The sequence below is a fragment of the Poecile atricapillus genome, chromosome 16 (genome assembly GCF_030490865.1).
Source record: "Poecile atricapillus isolate bPoeAtr1 chromosome 16, bPoeAtr1.hap1, whole genome shotgun sequence".
Lineage (NCBI taxonomy): Eukaryota > Metazoa > Chordata > Aves > Passeriformes > Paridae > Poecile > Poecile atricapillus.
Genome location: NC_081264.1, coordinates 7,757,145 through 7,782,280, shown reverse-complemented (window position 1 = coordinate 7,782,280; position 25,136 = coordinate 7,757,145). Strand labels below are relative to the sequence as shown.

General features: G+C 43.1%; 1 protein-coding gene across 1 annotated transcript in view; it reads left to right on the top strand.

Annotated features, from left to right (window-relative positions):
• The window catches only part of TBX1 (T-box transcription factor 1), a 151,810-nt gene that overhangs the window by 20,996 nt on the left and 105,678 nt on the right, over nt 1-25,136 (top strand). Inside the window, exon 3 of the mRNA XM_058851855.1 lies at nt 11,975-12,267. Coding sequence (XP_058707838.1) covers nt 12,213-12,267 — 55 coding nt within the window. The 5' untranslated portion in view covers nt 11,975-12,212. The remainder of the gene's footprint in view (nt 1-11,974; nt 12,268-25,136) is intronic.

Below are 25,136 nucleotides of genomic sequence, written 5' to 3'. Positions count from 1 at the left end.
TCCCAGTGCTGTCAATGGCTTCCTCGATGAGCATCCTGTGGTCCTGCTGGGATCAGAGTCCCCAACCCCACAGGGGTGGGAACAGACATCAGCTCTCTACCAGATTGCAGAGTGAAGGATACCTCCCTGTTTCCATGGGATATTGCAGTGTTTAGCTCGTGAAAGTTTTTAAAGCACTGCAGCCTCCTTGACAAGAAGGAGTTACCAGAGCACCTGGGGTTACACTGCAGTAGTAGACCACCACATGCACTCACATTAGGAATTTTTTTTCAGCAGTCATCTGTTTTTCCTGCTTTATGGCCTGATTTGAAATTGTCTTATACTCTGCCATCAGCACGGGTGTTTATTGCCATCAAAGGACCTGTTCAAGTAATCAGCAAATCCACAGCAGGATTCCTTCTTATATAATTTTGGCCCAGGTCTCAAATATGTACCAGTAATTAAAAAAAAAAAAAAAAAATGTAGAGAGAGAAAAAATAAGGCAATGGCTTCAGGTTACAACAAGTAAGGAGCATATCAACTTTTCCAGACACAGATTGGTTTTGCTATGCCTCTCCCCATGAATATCCTTGGCTTCTATGAAAAAGCTACTGGAGACAAATACATGAAGCACTTCATAAAGAAAACATGGGGTGGCACTTTAGTTTTTCTGACTGGGATATTACTTTGCCGTTTTATTATTGTGACCGCAAAAACCTAGCAAGGAACAAAGCAGGATAAGAAGATAATAAGAATTTTCTATCCAGCCAGCACACACTGGCTGAGGGGTGTTTCAGATGGCATCAAGTTTCTTTAGCCTTCTCAGTGCTTGAAAATGTGCCCTTGATTTCAGCCCACAGGAACGTGGGCTTGTGCTGCTTTATTGTCTAATGGATCTTTCACTTGATCTCCTCATGCAAACACGTTGAGCATGTGCTTGGGTCACTTAGAGAAAACTGAACCCCACTCATGTTCTTAGAGTGTAATCCCTTAATATTGATTACTGTGTTGCACAGGGGCAACAGGTAACAAAATCCATGTGGATTCAGACTGACAGCTGATCGTCCCACACACGCACGGTTCAGCTGGTGGGCACTTTGCAGTGTCGGGACTGCTTTCCCTAATCGCTTCCCACTGGTGTATGAAACACATAAATATCTTGGAACAGAAATACCAGATTGCAGCAGTTGTTCATGTGAAGGGAACAGATGCAATGGAGGATTTTACTATGGAGTGTGTTCCTCTCTAGATTTATCTTGTAGGCAGCTCATGTTTATCTTTTGACAGCTCACGTTAGACCGGAGTAGGGTAACCTTGAAGGTGGTGTGTGAGAAAAGGATTTTGTTAAATAAAAACAAGCAACTAATTATAAAATGTATGGGGTGGGGGGGAAGACCTAAGTATTTGTGAGAACAATTTTCAATGACAGAACAACTGTCTCTGATTGGATTTTACATATACTTATGTATGGTTAGGGCCATGTTTTCCTGACATTTGTGGGGGTTTTGGCTCAGTAGAAGCCTCATTCTTTTCTGTGGCTTTTGGAGACTGCAGTGCTAATTTGAAATTAAAGTGGTTCATAGGGCATACATTATAAACTTGGGTCTGAAGGGAGGTAGGAATCTCAGGAACTGTTGTAGCCTGAGGCTGATTTCTAAATATAAAGTATCCTGAGATGATCTGTCATGTTTGAATGTCTCCTTGGTTCAGTTTAATGGGAGCTCAAATACTGGTGGTGTGAAACAGAGGAAAATGGGCTAATGGGAACCTTTACAAACACTTGAGTCAAGATGAGTGACTGGTTAAAGGTATCCTAGTGCATGGTGATTGCTGGGCTATAAAGGGGCATCCTGTGAGGGCAAGGAGGGGAGATGCCAACTGGCTTTTTACTCAGCTTCCAAATATAGCAAGTGCAGATTTTGCACCCTGATGGGAAGAACTGCACATACAAAACTGCTCATCAATAACCATACACTAGAGTATAAAGGTGCAATCCAGGATACTCTGGGATTATGTGTCCATAAAGATCGCTGTATCATGTTACTCCCAACAACAACAAAAAATGGAGATAAGCTTAAGTTCATCCTACTTGAAACATTTATTAGTTCTCTACTGTTTGATAATAAGTGTTTCTGTACAGTGTCCCACATACACCCCTAAAATAGGCCTGCAACTTCTAAAAGCTGTGTTCCCAACAAAATAAGTGGTTGTGGCACTCTCATTTCCCAGCTAGACACCCTGACACTGGATTTTTTTCACATCATTTTTATTTGGGGTTGTTTTGGCATGAATTTCAAACCCGAATGCATCAGTATCCCCAGGCTATCTTGAGGATCTGATCTAAGAGGCATCTTCACACTTACCCTAAAAGGTTGGAGACGGTATGTGCTGTTAGCTCATGTAAGACCTACAGGTTTGTAATAGACTTGCACTTATAGGTCACTAACGATCCCTTACTAACTCGTGAATAAATGACCTTGGCCATAATGTCAAATGCTGCTGAGAATCATTGTAGCCATGGGGATATTCATGGCTTGCACTTTAAAACTGTGGTTTTCTTTGGTATAAGGTAGTTTCAGGGGCCACTGTATTTGAACATGACTGAGAGAAGAAATCAAAATCTGACATGCAGACAGGGCTTGTACGTATGGCATTTTAAACTGTGGCTGCTAGCAGATGATATGTTGTTAGGGTATGACAGATTTGTCATTAATGATTAATTCATTATTAGCTTTATCTAGTTCTCACTCTGTTGCATTACACTCAGTGTGTAATAAGTGGGTAATAAGAAGATCCAGGTATCTTCTCCAAGACTTAGTTTCTCCCTATTCTCACTGCCCTCCAATTTGGAGAGATACTGAGACAAGATTTCCTAATTTTTTATCAGAGTCCTGGAAAAGTTTGGTCTGGACTGGGCCTGAAAGACCATCTGGTCCTAAACCCCCTAGCAGGGACACCTTTCACTGGACCAGGTTGCTCTAAACCCCATTCCACCAAACTTTGACCACTTCCAGGGATGGAACAGCCACAGCTTCCTGGGCAGCCTGTGCCAGTGCCTCATCATGCTCTTGGGGAAAAATTTCTTTTATCTAATCTACACATGCCCTCTCAATTTATAACCATTTCCTCTTGTCCTATCATTGCATGCTCTTGTAGAAAATCCCTCTCCAGAGGGACTAGAGCTGTTTAAGAGCACATTTTTATCGAGATGCTTAGGTAGGGGCAAGTTAAGGTACCTGCCAGCTGGCCCTCAGCTGCACCCAGCAGAAAAGAAGGCATCAGATTTCACCAAATAATTCTTCAACCAGCCCCCCATCTTTTAGCTGACCAATTGCTATTAGAAACAAGCATTTATATAGCAGGGAATCCTCCATTTTCTTGGGACAAAAAACCCTAATAGTCTGTATTAATAGAGAGAAATATTGCCACTTTTTATTATGTCCTGAGCCAAGCAGTCACAGGAGATTATTTCTTTTGATTTTTTCCTGTTGGAGACATATTCAAGATAAATGTACAGTGACAGTGTTGCAAATGGAGGCTTTTTGTAGCTCCACATATTCCCTTCTCCCTGCTTCTTTCACGCTCCAACGCATGTGATCAGATCAGGAGATTTGGTGTCTAAGTGACCTGGTTTACATGAGAGCAGACCAATCTCTGGACATTTGCAAACTCCTTTCTGAAGTTGCAGCCATATTTAGAGACTTCATTTTCACAGTTTGGCTCTCCTGTTCCCAAATATTGTTTTTCATACTGTATGCTAATAGCCATAGCTGGGGCCACGGATTACAGGAATTTAAGCTGACACCTTATAAAATGTTAGAAGAATCCAGTGGGACATTTAGAACATGAGTGAATTGAAGCCAGCTGGAAACAGAATACAGGAGTCGGATTTTCTCCTGGAGGGGTGCTAATAATTCCTGGTAAAGATCAAAATGAAGGACAGTTGGGTTGGTTTTGGATATCACATGGCTTTGCATAAAGAGAATTTCACTTCAGTCACAGCTTATTATCAGGAGGTTTTTTGCTTTCTAGTAGAGATCCACTTTCCTGTTCTGTTTGCCACCTGGAGGAGTGTATTTGCAGGTGGGCATACCACCCCAGAACACAGAGAGAATTGTGTGGGGTGCCCAGAGACATCAGTTTCTTAGTCCCACAGGATAAGCAGAGCTCTGGAGGGGATCCCAGGAGTGGTTGGCAGCACAGCACGAGTGATCATCTTCTGCCCCCAGGAGTCCAGCACTGCCTCCGAATGGTGCTCCACTGTGCCTTTGTGCCACATCAGCTTGTCTGTGTGGCAGCAGGATAGCTGGACGTGAAGGTTGGAAGCACCCTGAACTGGTTGTTCCCTGCTCCACTCTGGTTTTCCTTCTTAGCTCAGGGATCACAGACCTGAGAGAAGGTGAGCAGGCCACCAGCACTTTCTTTTCTCACTCTCTCAGAATCACAAAACTATTTGGGTTGGAAGGGACCATAGTGGATCATCTGATCCAATTGTCTTGACAATGAGGAGGCTTTAAAGCATTTCCTGTTAGCTGTGATGTCTCTTGCTACTTGTATTTCATCCTGTGATTTGAATTTTTAAGTGTTTCCTCCCTAGCTCTAATGCTCATCAGCACTGCTTTGCCCTAGTTCTGCTTTTTGTTTGCTGCCCATGCCCTGAGACCAGGGTGAACCAGCAAGATGCTCATTCTATTCACTGGTACAGCCAGGTCAGCAGTGCCCTTGGGCATTTGCTTAGCTTTGGTGTTGTACTCAGAGGACCTTAATCATATGTTGAAACACTTTTCTGGATTGATGCTGAAGAACAGTGCAAATGGTTATGCCACACCCCTCAGTGCATTAGACAAATGGTTTTACTAGATGGGGAGGGTTGGGAGCTTTGTGAAGCTTGTTACAAGTATGGGGAAAGGAAGAATATTTGACTAATTTTTACATTAGAATTTATTTATTTATAACAGAATGAGTTTGCTGCTGTAGCTCTGATATTTGCCAAGCAATCTCTATTGCTGCAAATACAGTAGAACTGCTGTCAGGTGTGAGCATGCATACAGACTGGGTAAGGAAATTTCAGGTATGCAGGATTTGTTACACAAATATTCACCGTGAACAATAACAAGGAGATTGGAATGCTGAGGATTCCTCTGCTTTTCTTAAAAAGATGTAGAAACCCTTTTCTTACAGGGAAGAGAAATACTGAGTACTTAGGTGTCTACTGCTGCCCACTGTGCTGTAAACATGAAAAAGGGATGTGTTTCTTCTCCCTCAGTATCTTCTGTGTGGCAGATACTGCTCTAAAGAAGTTCACAGGAGAAATAAGCCTATTTTCTTATATTTCAGCCAGTTTCCTTTGAAGAATTTAAAGCTGCAGCCAGACATGATGCAAAGTAGCTCTTCATTTTGATCTGTTCACCTGAGTTTTATGTGCATGTATGAAACTCATCATTATTCAGATGACTTATTAAGTCAGTTAATGTAAAGCAAATGCCAAACACTTGGGTGTTCATTGTGATGTCCTGGTTATTTCTAAACCTTCAAAATACTTGATGATCCTTTGGATTGTATTAGCACGTAGAAGCTCCAGAATCTCATTGTCCTGCAGCTAAACAAACATATCACAACCTGCCTGTCAAGTACAGCACATGCTTCATCAGTGTAAGTATTTACAGAAATCATCTGTTTGTGTACTAAGCTGAGAAGTTTTGCTTGATGTTGTCCCTTTCTAAAATTAAAGGCAGAGTGGTCTCTTGTATTTACTAGAAAAGGATCTTGTTTTAAATGCGAGGTTTTTTTTAAGTTGCCAGTGTCTGTATGTACATTTTGAGGGAGTGTGATGATTTTGCAATAAAGAGTATTTCCATTTTTCTTGCAGAAGGCTTTTTGCCAAATTTTTAAACCCTTAAGAGAAAATTTTTTTCAGGGGCTTGGTGAGAAAATGTTCTTTATTGTTTCAACATGTCTTGGGACAAATAGAAACTGGTCCTGAGGCAAGACAGTATGCAGAATTAAAATAATTCTCTTAAATATATTATTCCAAGATACAGTTGATATTGATGTGTTTCCCAAAGTGTGCATGGCACAGTTCTCTGTGTCGCCCTTCCTTTAAATCCTTTAAATGATATTGCCTTATTCACTTGATTTGAAATGAGAGTAGATAAATTTTACCTTAATTTTACTCCCTTCAGACACTAACTTGGGGGTGGTATAGCCTATATGCTTACTTATTCTGCTGACTATGGCCCATACACCAATAACTATTATTTATGGAGTGAGGTGCATTAGTGCAAAGTGTCACAGCATGGTGGGTGCTTGGTTTTACCAGCACGTGACAAGAGACAGATCTTGCTCTCTGTAGCTTCTATGATGGCAATGAGCATCTTTGAAAAATTTTGGTGTTGTCTCCTGTCTTCTGTGTGGTATCACAACACTGCATGTTTTTCCTTGCTGAAGGAGAACCCCTCCATCCATGCTGGGACACAGTTTCACAAAGACTGTGCCTTGGCCATATCAAAGGAAATATGAAAATCAGAGCAGATTCATAGCTTGGAGCTTGAGCCTTTAAGGTGCTGTTTCAGACAGTTCAATAGCTGAGGTGCAGGACAGGACCCTGAGAGATGAGTGACTTGCCAAGAGGTCAGCAGGAAGCAATTACAGGGCTCCCCAGTTGGTTCAGAGTGTCCTGATCTCCATGCTGCTCATCCTCCTGGGACACAGCCCTTGTGGAACAGAAAAGCACCATGTGCCAGTTTATCTCTGCCCTGTGTGTGTACAGCCAGAATTCCTCAAAAGCACAAAGCACTGAGGAGCCCAGGGCTCTGCCAGTGTATGGGAGAGAAAATGCAGGTACCTGGAATGGGAGAAGAGGTGTCTGTCTGGAGAAGCAAACAGAGGGCTGGGAAGTTTCCAGGAGGCAGTTCCAGGCTTGCTAACATATTCTCCAGGGTGCCAAATAGTTCTGCAGAAGTCTGTGGTTGCAGCAGGAGCTGCTAACAGATATAGCTCATGGCTCTATTCACCTGTGACACACAAATGTGGTACGAGGAGCTGCTTGTAAATTGGATTACAGGTTAGGGAAGATTTTTTTGTTGTGTATTGCCAAGTCCTGGCTGTTCCCTCTTATCACCTACAGCAGGGAAAGTGCTCTGTGGGGACACTGCAAGTCAACTACAAGGGTCCCAAGCACCATGAAGAGCCAAAGCCCAAGCCAAGTGCAGGTGACAGTCTGACAGCATGAAATGCTGAGGAGGAGACAGTTCGCTGCATGAGCTTGGTAGCCTGTCCGGAGGGACTCAGCTCCCTGGATGGCCTTTTGCAAATTTATAGAGGTAGATAAGCATCGGTGAAGATGAATAATGATGCCACACAAGGTGAAGGAAAACAGCTTCCAGAAAAATGAGGTGTAAGAAGAACACTGAAAATAATGTCAGAAATAATGTCTATTCCAGCCCTGTAGGTATCTGGCAATAAAAATGTATTGATTAGCTGACATTCTTGCTAACAGATGCTTACAAAGAGAGCCTGTACTAGGCTGATTTTTATACTGAATAATGGCTTGTGCATTGGAAACTACTGAAAAGAAATTCATATATTCATGTGGGCCCTGCTCCCACTTGTGCAACTGAGCCTCACAGTAGCAAACAGAGGAGCTACGTCCCTCTTCTGCCACTCACAAACACCAATCTACTTCCTTCTTAGCAAATCTCTGGCTCTGCTCTTTATATCCTTGTGCATCTCTCTTTTGCAGCCTTTGGGGGTTAGATGCACCTTGCCTCCTAAAATCTGTGTGTTAAAGGAGTGTCTTTTCCTGACCCTTCCTGTGTTTCACCTCTTAGTGTGCACTTACACTCTGGGATAATAATTCTGAGTGACCTAAAGTGTGATTGAGCTGTGCAGCAGAATGGAGAGCAAATAGCTCAAGCAGAGAAGGCTGGAGTGAGCACATCACTTCAGGGGGCTGATAGAGGAACTGTAGGATCTGTGCCATCATAGTAGGTGTGATGTCTGCCTGACTGCTGCAGTCTTTTCCTATCTGTATCCAGTAGCTTAAGCAGAGCAAACTTTTGGTTCATGACTTTTTATCAAAGCATATGTGTATCTCACAACCACCAACATGGTTCCCTGTCCAAGTTCTGAACTTTGCAGCCAAATTCTATAGCATTTCTTCAAATTAAATCCCCACTGAAGTAAATTTTTGTTCAGTGAAATGGTGGTGGAAATAGTTCACTCTGATTCATGGCATCAGAAGTCCTTAATCCCAGCTGCTCAGGTGTTATTAATACCAGTCTTTCAGTTGCATTCACTAACATTTTTACTTTAATTCCTCTGAGGAATCTGTGTCTTAGAAGTCTGAATTATAAGCCTGATCCCTATATAAGGTGGGCTTCTACTGTTCTGTAGGTTTGATGAGAAAAGCAGTTCTTTATGGGGTGATAAATTAAAGCTGCCTTTTTCCAGGTGTAGATGAATTGGATGGGTAGAGAAAAGTGGCTTTTTAATGCAGAGGTGTGTGTTAGCTTAAACAAACAAACAAGAAAAAGAACAACTAAATCTGGGCATGAGTTATAGCCTGCTTCAGATTTCAGTGTGTCACGTTTTGAATTGAGCTGGAGTACCTATGGCTTTTTTAAATTGCATTTGAACAAAAGTAAATACAAAGAGAAAGAAACCAGGACAGCAAAAGCCTGCAGGAAATTCCTCTACTGTAAACAAAGTCACCTTATGATTGATGTGAATGTACAGCCCCTTGTAAACATGTCTGTTTACTTGCAGGAAACCAGAAAGAACCCACATTGGGTGCTGCTGATTTTATCTAGCTTTGCTTAAATGCTTTTGGCTTCCAGTAGTCACTCTAGAGGGAGCACAGGAATGATGGCTGCTCCCTGGAAAAGTCAAGTCTACTGTACTTTAAAATCTGTGCCAAATGCTGCAGATGGGCAGAGCTCCACAGGAAAGATTGGTATTAACTTTTTGTGGCTGTCCTGAACCTCAGCAGTGAAAGCTTTGTAATAGTGGATGTGAAGTATTCTTTCTTTGCGAAACAGCTCTGGTTTTCAGTGCACCTAATGAGGGAACTTTATACCTCCAAAAAAGTAATAATAACACTCACCCTACACCATGAGGTTTCTGTAGGCTCCCACTGAAAATTCATTGTTTTAAAAGAGATTGTCTGTGCTGCTGAGGTTGGTGAGATTTGTGTTGATGAAAAATGCTGTAATAGTTTGTAGGACATGTTTTTCTTTAAGGTTAGTCATAATGAGAGTGAAATCCTGGCCATAGACAAGTCCATGGGAAGCTGATCATAGCCTTCAGGGGGTTGCAAGTCACAGCAAGCAAATCTGGATTTTTCTTCTATATCAGAGAATTTCTTATATATCAGAGAAATTACGGGCGCTATCAATTGTCTCCTTCTCACACTATTATGAAACTTTTGTAAGGGACCTTCATAAAAGGTTGGTTTTTTTTAAAAAAAGAATATATTTACACAGTATCAGCTGGCTCATTCTTACCCATACACACAATGTATGAATCCTTCAGAGAGCTCAAAGGGATCAGTGCTATCATTATCATGTATTTACAATTAAGTCTGTTCCTTAGCATAGTTTCTACTAATTTCCTCAGTACAAAGCCTCCATACTCAAATTCCAGGATCATCCATAATTATGTGTTTTAGTGAGCAGACATTTATGATGCCTAAAAATTTAGTTCGACGTCTTGATTAAATATGACATTTACTCACTCTTTGTGAAGACAATCAATCTCCCCTACAATTATGTTTTCTATTTTGCACTTTTTGGAAGTCTCTGAGCACGTTATAATCAGGGTCATCATCTTGATAGGACAGTTGAGAGAACAGTCCTAATGGTTCCTATTTAGAAGTACTAATGTTTCTGGACTGACTTTAGAGAAGAACAAAATTGGCTTTGAAGTTGCAGCTTTATGAGGAAAGTCCAGAGTCTGAATATTGGCTCTGAGACACCTACCAGGCAAAAGAGTGATAACAGCCATTTCTGGCTCTCTTCAGGGTAATGCCAAGTGAGAAGTTTTTTGCACTGCTGAAAGCAGTGATGCTAGTAAGACTAATGAGCTAAAAGTAAAAGGGGAATTTGAGCTAAATACAGGGAAAATTATGCATGCAACAATTAATGTAAACAGACAGACATATTAGCTGAATCAATAGCTGTCTAGAGGCTGGTACAGATTTCTGTACTTAGAAGAGCACTGAGCATCTGTAGGAGCAGGCAGTGTGGTTTGTGTGCTGAGGCAGACCCAGGCCCTCGAGCAGCAGCTGGTGCAGTGGCAGTGCTGGTCCAGGGGAAGGATGCTCTTCTGCTCAGCACTGGGCCATTTTCTCACTACTGGCACTGCTGATCAGCCTTGTACTTCTTGAATCATGTGCTCTTCTGGTTTGCTAAAGTGGAGAGGACAGAACAAGAGGAGAATTTATGCCAGACTGAGAACAAACATTGCCTCATGTGGGTGGTTTTATACCTCGGAGGCCAATCCATCAACTTTCTGACTTGTTTAGCCCCTTCTTTATTTCTGATGGAAAAACAACCCAGAAGGGTGTAAATCATGATGCAAGTCTCTCTACCCCATGTAAAAGTGGGAAACTGGAGTAAAAGGGGCTGGACAGATGCATGCAAAGAGAGAGACAGCAGAATTAATTTCTTCCTAATAAATTAGACACAGAGACTGGGAGCGTGTTTATAAAACCCTATTGGAGAGTACAGGAGGGTTTGTATCTTTGTTTTTTTAAAGTGCAAAATCAGGGCTGGTTTATTGGACCCATGGGGTGGACAGCGTGTAGAAGGCCACCCATCTGGAAACCAGCTGATCACTGCTGAAACTTTCTTCCCAGGCTCTGTCCCTTCTCTGACAGGGTGCTGGGCTTTTATGAGAGGCTGACAGCAAGCCTTTTACAGACCGTAACTCCTTGTCTCAACAAAAATTGCTATAAATTAGCTGGAAAAAGGACCTGAGGGGATTGTCCCAATCTGGTTCAGGGTGCCAAGTACACAGTCAGCACTTTTAACAGAATAATCTGAGTTTTCAAATCAATTGTGTTTGGAAATGACCTTTATGGGAAATGGGCAAGTGGAAGGTAGGAGACAGGGAGCAAGTGGAGGTTATTTCTAGATGTTGAAAGTGTAGACCAAGTTTCTTCTCTCCAAAGACTTTTCAGGGTTTATAAAGGAAATCAGCTAGTCTTTCATTCCCTGGGAGTTCTTATTTCCTTCAAGCTGAAGGCAGCTTCTATATAGAACTTGGACTTACCCTTTCAACCTGGGTATCCAAAATTTTATAGCCATTCAGAAACTAAGCTTGCATTTGACCTTCACAGTGGATCCCATTTTAACAATAACCTAAACCTAATGCATCTTGGAACACTCTGTTTCCATCTGACAGATGTGGCAAAAAAACCCCTTCTTATCCAAATAACCAATCTGATACTAGGCTTGTATCCCAGAGTGTATCCCAATAAACAGATCAGTTTAGGATGGAAAGAGATGATCTTGAATTATACACTCAACACAGCTGAGCAGTGTGTCTGCTCCTGTCAACTCTTCATGAGATGTGTAATCAATGGAGTGATGCTACATCAGAGAGAGAAACTGAGAAAGCTTTTCAAAAGAAGGAAGTTAAGTAAAAACAAAAACTTTAATAAGTACTAAAAAGCTTTGTTTGGGAAGTGAAGTATTTTGATGCACTATAGACAAGGAATTACCTTATTAAATCCCCAGGCAGTGTTTCTAGGTAAGTAGACTGAATACTTTCTGATGGAAGTTATTTATGCCTACGTTTGTTTTGAAGCTTTTGGAAATACCTGTGAAATAGAAGAATAAAAATGCCATTAAAAAGGATCAGAGAGCAATTTGTTTGAGCTGACCACAAGAATTGTCAGAGCAAACTTTTGTGGTGTGCTTTCACATCTTATGGCAAACAAGTTGTCTGTTCCATTGCACACAAGTCTCATGATCTTGATTTTTGTTTTCTACAGTGGCTGAGTGACTGAGAAAAGCAATTGAGGAAAAGGATGGAAACCCCTTGGACTTCTCATCTTGGAGGGAGGAGGACATCTCTGAGCAAATCAGGAAAATACTGGTTGTAAGCAGGGATAACTGCAAGAAGCACTAGTAAGCTGGAGGACAGAAGGAGAGGAACACCCGGCATCTTGCCTGGGTGTTCACAGCAGTTACCAGCCATGTCCTGTTTGGAAGGGAGAACAGGTCAGCGAAATGCTGGAAGCAAGAAAGCCCTTTTGGATCCCTCTCCACCAGAAGATGGCACCAGGTAGGCTGGAGAGGGCTTTGGGTAGGGACTCTGCTGGCATGTGACTTTGACGATGCTCTGTGAACTGTGAAAATTTTCTCAGTCATTTCACATTGTCTTTGTCTGAACTCAGTGTGGTTTATGGAGTGGTTGGGGTCAGGCTGTTGTGAGCTGTGGCATTTGGCATTGGGCTGTGCTGGTGCTGAGCTTTGACATGGTGTGAATCAGTAGTAACGAGGACATGTGGTGGGTGTGGGTTTAAGATGCTTTTTTTCCCAGTCTTTTCCCAGGGATGCCCCTTCTGCCTTTAGCTGGAATGTGTTTCACTTCTGGTTTGAAATGCTGCTTGAACTGCAATAATTAATTATGACAACGTTTAAAATCCAGTCTGGTTTACAAAGGAATGTTGACAAGGATACATGTCCCAGATAGAGCACAAGCTGGAAGGGCAACATCTGCAATTGGTGTTATCCTTGTACAGCCTTTGGGGTGTAAATATGTGTATGTGCCTTTTGTGTGTGTTAGTGCACAGTTAGTGCTGTGTGACTGCATTCCCTTCCACAGCTGGGGAACAGGCATGGATAACAACTCAGTGCAGAGATTTGGACAGGAAGAAATTGCCACAATTTGAATTTGAAATAAATTTGTGGGGCTATTTGTAGAAACACTTGGAGGCTCTCAGAAATGTCAGAGAAAATACACGCTTGCAGTGTGTGAAATGTCCTGGCAGAAAGCTTAGCACAAAATAAACCAAAACTTTCACCAACTTCCACCAGCTGGAGCTGTTACTGTAGCTGCCAGCCTGCCTTGATTCATAAATTGCTTGCTGCTGCTTGATCTGTAGCACTGTTGAGGCTGAAAGACACAGTGAAAAGGGAGCTCTTTAAGTTCTCAAAATGTATTATGTGTGAAAACATTCAAATATACACTTAATTTCAAACAAAACTGTTTAAAATCAGGTTTTCTTGCTGTTTTCAGACATGCCAAGAGCTCTGCTCTCTCCTGCAATAGCTAATTCCATAACTTAGTCTGGGGCTGTTCGAACTTCTATTAAAAGCAGCGGAAAACTGCTGGTGGAAGGTGGATTGGACTCATTTGGTATCCTGCTGAAATTGGTGGTGATATACCAAAACAGAACAAAGATAACAGCCTCAGACTGTAAATTCGTTGGAGCAGGGACTCTCTGTTTGTGTGCGTTGTGTAGTGTTGAAGACATTTGTCGACACTTCAGAAATAATGAATAATGCCAGTGTGAGGAGGAAATCTCTCCACTCAACTCTAGGTGTTTCTGCTGCTAAGTGTTGAAAGAGAAACACAGAGCCCTGAACTTTGAAGACTTGGCAGGTGAGGAGAAGGAAAAATCTTTTCACTTTTCATTTAAATTTCAGCTTAATCTGCATTTGTTGGGTCTGGTAGAAATATCTGAGATTTTACTTTAATGTTGTTGGTTTTGGGAAAACATCTTGCAATGCATGGCATGAAAACACCTTAGATATGAGTCAAGGTTTTGATTTAATTTCTCTTTTCATCTGTTTTCCATTACAAACCAGACTAATTGCAGTAAGATTCTCTGTGGTAAAAAATACTTGGGGCAGTGTGACTTTGGAAGTTCTCTCACTTTACAGTAACTACAAAAACAGTCAGCAAACAGGTTTCAAAATGATTTAGTACAGAAGGGAGCAAAGTCTGTTTGTCTTCATAGTAGCAGGATTTCACTGGCACTAACAAATTTTCAAAGCTCTCAAATTCAGATTATTCATATTTATATAAAAACTTCCTTGCACATTTGAGTTGCATCTATTCCTATTTTAGAGACTTGTAAAAGGACGAGCTGATGTGGCCCTGGTATTTGAAGTGTCCATGTTAACTGTCCACCATTTGATATTAATGGCTGATAGATTGGTGTGTTTATGACAGAAAACTGCTTGTTAAAAAAATGAAAAGTTAAAAAATAAAGGGGGAGCATGCTTTAAGTAGTGCTTATAGAGCAGGACCGAAGGGACTCTTGGCTTGGTTTTTCCACTTGTGCTATAAATCTGATCATTGAATGATCCTGATTTTAAAACAACGCTCTATAAAGCACTCTGGGAATAGATGAAGCAGTGAAAGGCAAGGATATCTCCACTGCCAAAGATAGTGTGTCAGGAGCTTATTGCCTTGGTGATACTTTTTTGGCTATAGACTTGTCACAATTTTTATTTTATTTCAATGTCTTAGGCAGCAGTCACAGGATTTTAAGCTGCCATAATAAGAAAGTGGCATTAAATATCTGCACCACAAAAAATAACATTGGGTTTCTGTTTGTACCTTATTTTGTTATTGTTTTGGTGTGTTTTTTTAAAAAAAAATTGTTTGTTTGGGGATTTTTTTTGTGTGGGTTTGGTGGGGTTTTTTGTTAGGTTTTTTCTGGGTGGGTTTTTTTTTTGAGAGAGAGAAATATTTGAATCAACTTTTGCACTGTAAAAGATGAAGTAACTACAAAACAAGAAACCTCTGAAGAAATACGTTGTGTTTTATCCTAGGATAGATCTGTAGGGAAAGTATAGGACTGTAATAAGCTATCATTACACATTAATTTGGTAGTGTTTGCCTTTGAGAAACTCTGGCTTGTAGTGTAAATGTCACATAATGTGTATTTGGTGTGGGGCACTGGGCTGTGGTCCTGCTCCTTCCTTCAGGTGTAGCAGAAGGTGACAGCCCTGGTGACTGTGACGACTGAGACACACACATGGGACAGTTCATTCTTCTCTTTGAGAAGACTCGGGTCTACCTAGCTTCACTTTCTGTTTTGCAAGATCCATCTGCATCAGTGCTTAGCAACACCTGGGACCTTCAACATGAACAGAGCAATAAATTCTGGCTCCCTTATTTCCATGAGAAATAGTGATTCTGTACATTTTTAAATGCATGCAAGTCTTTTTGGGGATCACCCTGTGGAAATAGGCTCCTGTGCACTTTGTGCTTATCAGCTCATGATTTGCTATTGTTCTGCATGTGTTGACATCATTTGTGTAGCTGTTGAGAGAAGCAGGAAGGGAGCTGAAATGCCGAGTGAATTTCAAAGTCATTATCGTCATATGGAAGAGGGACAGTTGTCACATGAAATGTGACAGAATTGACAGGACAGGATCTTGTGGCTTTGTACTACTGAAACACCAAGCAAACAGCAAGCAAATAGGTACACAGGTGAGGAGAAAAGAGGTGTCACATTTGCTGTCTTCAGGAAACCAGGCTCCCAGGATCCCAATGGGTGCTGCTGATTCTTTTAAAAAATCTTTTCTGTGCTGTTTGTATGGAAACATGCTGTTCCTTCTGCAGTCTCTGTGTTTAAAACCCCGATTACTGGTCCTTATGTAGTGGAAAATTGGGTCTGAACTGTGAAGTGTGAATACATGTGTGGGCATTTCCAAGATCTGGGATTCTGTAATTAGGAGGTTTTGGTCTGGGCCTGTCTCTAACTGTGGCTGAACAAAAACTTCCCCACTGAAAACTTCCTTTTGCAATAGAATACAAAAATCCCAAAGTACATAAACCATAAAAAACCCCTCTGGTGACCTAATGAGTTCTCATTAGGAGGTGATTCCCCACCCTTGGAGAATCTTGTATGGATCTTAAGCTCTGCCAGAAATAAAGTATTCTTTCTGGCAGTATTTCCTACATCCTGAAGGGCGGAGCCTCTCCTTCTGCTGGGTGTTACACCCCGCCTTTCCCCAAAGAACCAGTTCTCGTACAAAGAGGATAATGCTGGTCTGGCACTGAGCTACATCAGCTGAGGGAATAAGTCCTTCTTATAGTAAATCTGTGATGCTGTTGTACTGGAATGTGTAGAAATAGCCAATAAACAGTTATGGGAGAGTAAAATTGCAGTGTTTGTTCTGGAGGCAGGCAAGAAGGAAAAACACATACAAAGCGATCTGTGTATGCATGTGTATGACATAGCAGAATACTTTTTAGGCACATGACACATTTGATTACATTAAAAATCTTTCTGTTCCCTTTTCTTCCCCTTCTTTTTATGTTGGGTAGTATTTTTGCTCTAGGAGTGAAGGATGGGGATAAGATGTTGGATCTTCAAGCCTTCTCCAGACCTGATCAAGTTGATCAGCTGCTTTTTCATTTGTTTCTAGAACAGCAGGATTAAAAAAATAAAAATAAATAAATTAAAAAATCTGTATGAGGTATAAGATTGATTGTCTTTGGGATAGGGAGCTCCTGTGACCTGACTGAGACATGCACTTTTGAGAAAGAGATGAAGACTAGAACTGCAGAGGAAATAAATGGGGAAGGAAAATTATATTTCCACCTTGATTTTTTCTCCAAAATCCTCTTGCCTGGATTGTAAGGGATAAGTTATGCATTTCATTGGCAGATCTTCATCCTCTTCCCTTCAGGGCCCATCCCAATGTTCTTTGGGCCTCCCTGAGAGCTACTTGTTAGTAGTTTTGAAATCCCATGCTGATTGCAGGACCAGCAGAAGTAGGAGCTTTGTTCCCTAATGCTCTCCCTCCTCTGTTTCCTTCTGGGGCTCCACCTGTCGGCACAGAGGATGTGGCAAATTTGCTTGTTTCCACCCTCACGGGAAGAACTGCTTGTACTGATGATGATTTGCAAGTGTGCTGTTTTGTGGTTAAATTATTGCTTCCACCTGTAATTTCTCATGCTCTGCCACACAGGGTGTTTAATAGCATCCTCGGGTTAACTCTATGATGACGAATTTGCTGAGACTGCACAGACTGCTCATGCCCTCTGGTAAGAAGCTGAGTGGTAAGGATTGATTACAGACCTTAGTGCAGGGTTAGGGTTAGGGCTGGGTTGGCCCTCGCTTTGCTGTGGGCTCAGTGCGTGAGACCAGGCATCCTTCAAGGGAAAGCAGTAGAAGTGTCTGTCCATGCCTTCACAGGACCTGTCCCGTGAAGTGAGTGGCTGGGACCCCCCTGCCAGCCCAGGCTGAGAGAGGAGCACAGCCAGGCTCACCCTGCTCTGCCTTCGCTCGTACAGTCCTTGGTGGACACGTGCAGTGCAAGGGCTGCTTCTGTCTGTGGAGTGTTCCAAGCAGCTGACAGCACATCATCCTTCAGCAGCCCAGCCAGAGTTCTTCCTCTCCTGCTGGCAGATTGCTAAGGAGGGACTTTCTTCCTCCACGACTAAGTGCTGCTCTGATTTACTGCAGCTCTTCCTCAAGCACTTCCGGAGGTCAGAGGGCTGCAGACATTAGCCCATAATGGAAGACCCGAGGTCATGTGTAACCAATACCGATGGACCTGGGTGCTGTGCAGTGCGGCTGGAAGTAAATAAAGCTGTCCCCTGACTTGCTTTGTAAAACCTCTCATTAATGTGACACAGAGAGGAGGATGGAAGAATAATGGATGGTTCTCATCAGAAGAAATATAGTGCCCAGTGGCTTGTGAAGTGAGAGTGTTTATCTGTTATTCTTGTGGGATGCTACCCTGCAGTGCAGCTGTGCTCCCTGAGCAGGCTCTGGGGGCCATGGAGGCTGAGTGCTGCACTACTCCTGCCCAGGCAGCATTTCCTCAGCCCACCTGGCTCCATCCTCATTATTTACCATTTGCAATGGAAACTTTGAACATTTCTAATGGAATAACTACATTTTAGTTCCAAGAATGCTGTAAAACTCCTGTACTGAAGTAACACTAATCTGTGCTTGATTACCTAGGATCATTCATAATCAGTATAAATTAACCTAAATTAGGTTGACTGTGATAAAATTCCTGATGGTCCTTCCTCCAGTAACATTTGGAAGCTGCCCAGCTGCTGATAGGAGGAATTAAAATTGTGTGTCCTGTGAGCAGAAGTTCTTTTGGTGGTAACTAAAGGACTGAGCACCATGTGCAAGGAAGTGGACCCAGACAGCATGCACTAGTGTATGTGCAAATGAAGGGGCTAATCCTAAAGGCAACAAGATTTTCTGCATTTCAGTGCAGTAAATCCCACTAAAATCCATGTCAGGACTCTTGGAGGCTGGCTCTGAGGCTCAGCAGCTGCACACCACTATCCCTGAGTGGCCACGCAGCTGTGGACTAGGCTGCTGCAGGATTCTGAGCAGGAGGCCTGAGAACCAGCCACCCTTGTGAGCAAAATAGGGAAAGTGCCTGGGACAGGGGGCAGAAGAGCTCAAATGGTGATAGGGGTACCATTAAAGATACTGGTTATGACTGCAGTGCTGAATGCCTGGGCTTGGTGGTGCATTGTGGCTGTGTCAGTGTAATCTAGGAGATCTGTGAAATTCCATCTTGAATGCTGTGTTCAGTATTGGTTGACCTATAATCAGAAGACGTAGATTGATACTGGAGGAGGTACAGAGAAGGCCTCCTAAAACAACCAAGAAAATGTACTCTTTGTGGATTTTATATGCAAAATTTGGTTTATTTTGTCTAGCAGAATAAATAATGGGGCTGTGGCTGTGCTCTGCCAGTACCCTGGGAGTAAATTCAGGAAGCAGGTGATTCATTAATACTGAAAGATGGTGCTCTGTATTTTAGTGGAAGCCTTCTTAAGAACACATAAGTGAGTTAGAGACAGACCCTTGAATTGAAGGGTTTTTTTACCCTCTTGGGCACTTTTGTAACAATCTGGCACATCCACTGGTTCTTCCCAATTGCACACCCACCCACAGCCAATTGGCAGAAAATTTACAAAATTGTATGTAGGAACATATATATGTTATGTTATATATATATGTATGTGTGCATGGAGCCTGTGTTGTGTGTAATTGGGACAGTGAGCCAAAAATCCCATGCAAATATATTGGGCTTTTTTGGGCAGGATTTTTACATCTGAAGATGGGAGCTCAAAAGATGGGAAGCAGTCTTTTTTGAATCTTACTTGAAAACAATAAGCATGCTTAGCACCTCCATTCATCCAATAATCCCACAACAGGACCTGTCATCAAGTGGTACTCAGACCTGCTCGTGTCTGCTCCAGCTTCATTACTGGACATTAGGTCTATTTATACTGCTTTGAATGCTCCACGCAATTCAAGTCCCGGAGAGAAAGACAAGCTCAATAGTCCACACAGCGTTTGTTTGCCTGATGTTATCACCATCAGCAAAGGAAGCAATTTTCACAAGCAGAGGGACCAGGGAGCCCCTCCCGGTGTGGTTGTTGATCCTGTGGTGGCTGCACCTCGAGTGCTTGTGGACCGCTCGCACCTGAGGCCCGCCCTGGCAGCGCGGAGGTGATGACAATAGACCTGCAAGGTAAACAAAACAACGGAATAAAAAGTGCTGAAAGCCAGCAGCAGGTGAACTGCTAAGAACAAATCCACATGCCCATCACCCCACCTTCAAGACAGGCTGAGCTGTGGCTGGGCAAAGCTTATCAGTTAGGTGAACACATGGTCCTTCCTCCCGCCACTGCTGCCACAACACCTCCCTTCCCAACTTTCCACAGTTGTTTGATTACCTGTGTGGTACAGCTACACAGAATAAATTATTAGCTGCCCCTGCTTCCTTCTTCACACAAAACAGAGGAAGCAGCTCCATTGGGGCTTTGTACAGTAGCCAGGTGCTGTTGGGTGGTTGGTCACTGCTCTCTTCAGGAAGGTAAATATTGGGCTAGAAGCAATTACAGGTGTGTTCAGAGGAGCAGCACATGGTCTGCAGCTTTCACACCCTCATGGGAACCCCAACATGCATTTGCATGTCTCCCACTGAATCAGCTCTTGTTGGCTTGTCTTCAGCAGTAATTGGCTTGAGCCTCAAGTAAACATTTGGCTCTGACAGTTGTAGAGATGGTGCACACATGGAGGTGCTCTTTGCTGAAGAGGTGTTTATCTTTTGCTCCAACCTTGTTAATGGCAATGGCGTTAGGAAGAGAGCAGACAATTCAGCTGAGATGACCTGTCTTCCAAAGACCACTGGTGTCACCAGGACCATGTGCACTCCGGCAGTCTCTGGAGCATAGTCCTCTTCTATTACATGCTGCCAAGGGCTTCAGTTAGGTTTTCAAGAAAGATTAATGGGATGAAACTCTGTAAGTTTTCCTGGTGGCAATATGCTTCCTCAAACCCCTCTTACCTAAAAGGCCAACAGCACTTGGTTGCAGAGGTGCTGGGTTCCAGGAGAAGGCCTCCCCTGAGGTGGAGTGATTCTTAGAGATAGATGACAACAATTGTCAGGATTTGTGTGTCATTTGGTCTGTGTTTATGGGTGATGGCAGAGTCTGTACTAGCTCTTACCATGTTTCACTGCTGTGGAAAGAAGTCCCTTGCTCCATGGTGAGGAGCTGTGCAGAACCTGGCTAGCAAGTGTTAATATTATGGTATCAGCCCCTGCCTGTGTCATCTGTACGAGGCTGCAGCAGACAAACCCAGCAGAGAGAGCTGACAGGGTAAACAGGGAGGCCAGATAAAGTACTGCAAAGGGAGCAGAGGCACAAAGAAGTGGAGTAACAGGGTCAAGGTCACACAGCAGGTCAGAGTTGGGCCGGGTCCCACGGGTCCCTGGCCAATTCGCTGCCCAGTGTGGCCAGCAGCCTCACACACTCCCTTCTGCAGCAAAGACAGACACGCTCTGGGAAACTGTTTGCTGTTTTAACAGCTGCAAGCTTTGCATAGATTCAGGTTATGTGATGTGTGTTCTTCCAGCTTCTTAGTAGGAAAATCCAGGCAGCACAATGGAAACTCAGGATCTTTTTGGACTAGCTTAGCATGGTGTTAAATTTGGTTTGTACTTGAGCAGCACTTTGATGCAGTCCAGGGTTTCATGAATTGGAAAAAGCAGGGCCATTTCATTGCAGCTTCTGGAGAGGAGATCTGGGATACATAGACTATTAGAGCGTCTGTGAATCCAGCTGATTCTTGGGGATGGCAAAGCAGGGAAACCTTCTAATATTTTGTCCCTGACAGATATCTGGGTGGTATTGCCCAGTAATGAAAGGAAGAGAAAGGGACCCCATTTATCATCTTCTATTTTTTCTTTTTATTTATTTTCCTTTTAAAAACACATTAAAAAAATTAATTCAGTGCTGGGGAAAGGTGACAGATTAACAACCCCAGAGATTTCAGCCCTCTGTTTATCCTCTGAGCAGAGAGCTCTGAGCATTCCCAGTGCTTCTCTGGCACTGTGCCCCAGCCCTGACCTTAGGGAGCGGCTCCTAAGGGAACAGCTACCCCATCCCTCCAGCCCCTCTGGCCTACTGGAGCCACATCCCCTCAGATGGAGCAAGAGGTGCTGCTGGCAATATGAGTCTGTGCCAGGGACTCCTGCAGTGAGGAGATAGATGATGATCCACACCCAGACTGCTCAGCAACAAGTTGTGTTTGTGCAGGGCAGCTCTGCAGGGGCGTTACTCCAAGTCCTCCAAGCCACCTTTTGATATCTCCGTCCACTTCCCAATCTGTGGGCTTATCCCTCCGGGGAGGGAAAGAAAGGTAATCTTGTGAAGTCACAATAAAAAAGGCCTTTGGGATGCCCAGGTATCTGTGGATGGTGCTTTTGATCTCAGTAAAGTGTGGTTTTGACAGTTTGGGTATTTGCAGCTCCTGCCAGCTTCTGGAGAATTTTTAGATGCACAATAATCACATGATTTTATTTAGGGAATAAACATGCTGCATGGATCCTAGCACTAGGTCTCCAGCTTCAAAAAGGTAAAATTAATTCCCCATCCCTCCAACCTTTCTCACTGTCATACTTGGTTAGATTTTGTTTGATAATTCTCACTATGGGTCATTTCAATTTCCCACCATAAAGGCCTTGTGTAGTTACCTTTTCATCAGCTCTGGTGTTTGGAATAACCCTTTGCAAACTAGGTATTTCCCTCTGCCATAAAGCTGGAGTGTTTGGGAAAGGAGAGCATCCTTCACAAACCGTGGGTCAGGATGGGGGTGGCACTGGTGGGGGTTATGCTTCCCAGTGCACACAAGCAATACCTCCTTGCAATTAGTAATGCTGCCACTGCCCCCTCCCCTCACTCAAGAAGTGACATTCCAAGACATGCATTTGGTGTTTGAACTACCCTGTCTCCTGGACCCAAGGGACAGAGGCTGGGACAACTCTGTGGGAGGCCCTGGTGTTGAATCCATTTGGCTGGTGTGCCCAAGGGGCCTTCCATCATCACCTGCCTCTGTCTGAGTGAAGGCCTCCGCTGCACCAGGTGGTACTCAGGAATTTTATCCAGTGTGAGTTACTCTGGGAAGAAACTCCCTTGCTTTTCTGCCTGTGGTATCAGACGATTGACCCCGTTCCCCCTTTTTGCTGAAGGGGCAGAAATTTGATAATGGCCTTAGATTATGTCTGAATGTTAAACAAATGCTCTGGATCATCACTGCTCTATCCACTTGTCCATAATTACCAGGACTGGACATGGTAGCTTCAAAGGCCACCCAGTTATCATTTATGTTTACTATAAACACAGCAGCTGTTTTGGGTTACGAGGGTGGTCATTCTCCTGGAATTTGATGAGCCAGACCCTGAAATCCTCACCTGACACCAGCTCTCTCCCTTCTCTCCTTTCCTTCCTGAGAGTTCAGTATGGGAATGCTCCATGCCACCTAAAGAGGGAGGAATGGATGGGCTGTGTCTCATACGCCTTTGGGTTTTGCAGTTTCTCCAAACTCCGTCTGAATTCCAGTGAACTGCTCTGTGTTTTTGGAGCTGTTCCACATTTCCTCACTTGGCAAGTCACCAATTACTCAAAAAAGAATTTGGATTGGATCAAACTTAACTGAAATGTTAGAAACTTTTACTTTTTTGATTCACTTTGCAAAATAGGTGAAAATCCACTTTGCAATCATGTGAATTGATGTGTCTTATGATGTGTGAGCTCATAAGCCTCACACTGCTCTGTGCACAGGGGAGCTCAGGGTTTCAGAGTGTGGCCGGTGTTGCTCTGGACTTTGCTTCCTTAAGACTGGACATGCACTATAGCTTTACCTGTGCCACTACAAGTGAGACTGTCCTGTCTTCACTCAGTGAGAGTTTGAGAGCTCAGGAAAGGTTGATGTTGCCCATGGCTTTGATGTAATCTCTACAAAATTACAAATTGGTAACTCATAATGGCAGCAGCAGAGTGTAATTTATGAACTGCCTCTTACTGCCTTTTGTGTTGGTGCAATGGAACTTAGTTGCTCATAGTTCAGCCAGAAGACATGGGACTTTTCCAAGTTTTTCTCTTAGTTGAAAGTCTTCCATCTGGCACAGATTTTAAGAAATGCCATCAGAGTGGGTCTTTAAACTAGTTTGTTGCTGTGTAATCCTTCCTGGTTTTTGTTCCTGCTGATTTTTTACCAGAGGAAACTCAAGTTTGGTGGTTCCAGAAAGGACTGTAAACACAGATAGATTGACAGGGAATGAAAGGACAGCAGCATACTTTGTTGCTGTGATAGCACCACTTTGTGAGAATTGAATTATAACATGAGGAAATTTCACACCGCTTCTGGGGAATAAAGCTGTGCCCATATTCCATTCTAAAGGCCAAACACAGACTCCTCCTGCAGGAAGAGAGGCTCTAAGGAACCACTGCTGTGCAAGGCTTATGCTAAGAGTGGAAACAGTGAAATTCAGCTTCCCCCTCTCTGGTTTCTGTGGAGTCCCTGGGAGCAGTTCACAGAAAGGCAAACCAGAGCAGCAGGGGAAGGGGGGGCTGGAGATGTGCAGCTGGTTGGCACCTGAAACCTGCCGGCAGGTAATGTGGTCTGACTGAGTTATTCATCACTGGGAAAAGATGCTTCATCCTATCTGTAAAGGAAAGAGCAAATTAGCTGGGTTTTGCATCAGGTAACACATATCAGGATGATGTATTTATAAGGAGAGGAAAGAACAACAAAGCCAGTGCCTGTTTATTTATGTTTTCATGAATTAAAAAGGCTAAACAGACTAAACACTCTTTCACTCCAGAAAAAAAAGCGGTATCAGTACATGGAATTGAGAAATTCTGTGATGTTCAGACCATTACATTGTTCTCCTCCCAGTCAATAACTGAGAAAATCATAGCCTCAAATAATGTTCAGAGGAAAGCTCTGGAGACACAGGTACAAAACCAGCCTTGTGAGAGAAAGCTCTTCTCTAAGACTCTTTAAAAGCTGTGTTAGCTGATGTTGTCATGCTATGGCAAGTGTATGTGTTCTGTGATGTGTGGCATGTAGATTATCAGGAGTTTGTGTGTTGTCAGTATTTGCAAGTGAATATGTTTCATGTAAATTGAGAAAGATGTGTTACACATCTGGAACGTTGCCTCAGGTCTCTTGCAGCCTCTAAGGCTTTTGGCTGTGCAGAGCCAGGGGCAGTTAATGTTTTCATGTTCTCAAGGTGAGGATTTCAGTGAAGTCCCCAGAGGACTAGAGAGGGATAAACAATGCAGTGCTCTCCTGCACAGATACAAGTTCAAGGAGAGTAAGGAATAGGGATCTGAAAGGATTGATTTGTAAGAGAAAATGTTACAAAGGCAAAATAGAAAAGTGTCTAGCAGTACTGTACTGCAAAATGAACTTCAAGTAGGAGATAAACATCAGAGAATAGGTTGCATAGCCTTGGCAACATGACAGAATGGGCGCCCAAATATTTGCCTTTTTTCATTTTCAGCCTTTGCAAAAGCCAAGAGCCAGATCAGACACATGAAATGTTACGCTTGTTCTCAGGACCTGGCCCACCTCCTCTTTAGCCCTCAGCCCTCCAGCCCTGTCAAGCTGCAAAGGCTCAGCTGGAGCAGGTGTCAGAGGAGATGTATCAGTGCAGAGTTTTGCTGGGGTTTCTCAGAGTGAGTGGCAGGATCTCTTTTATCATGCTGAGCCTTCTCCTGTCAGCAAAGCAGACGGATGAAATTTCCTTCTCTGGAGACCCCCTCTCTGTTGCTGTGTAGCCAAAGGATTTCATAGGCTCCTTTACTGTCTTAATTCTCATCAGATTTGCATCATTATTCAGGCCTAGGAAAAA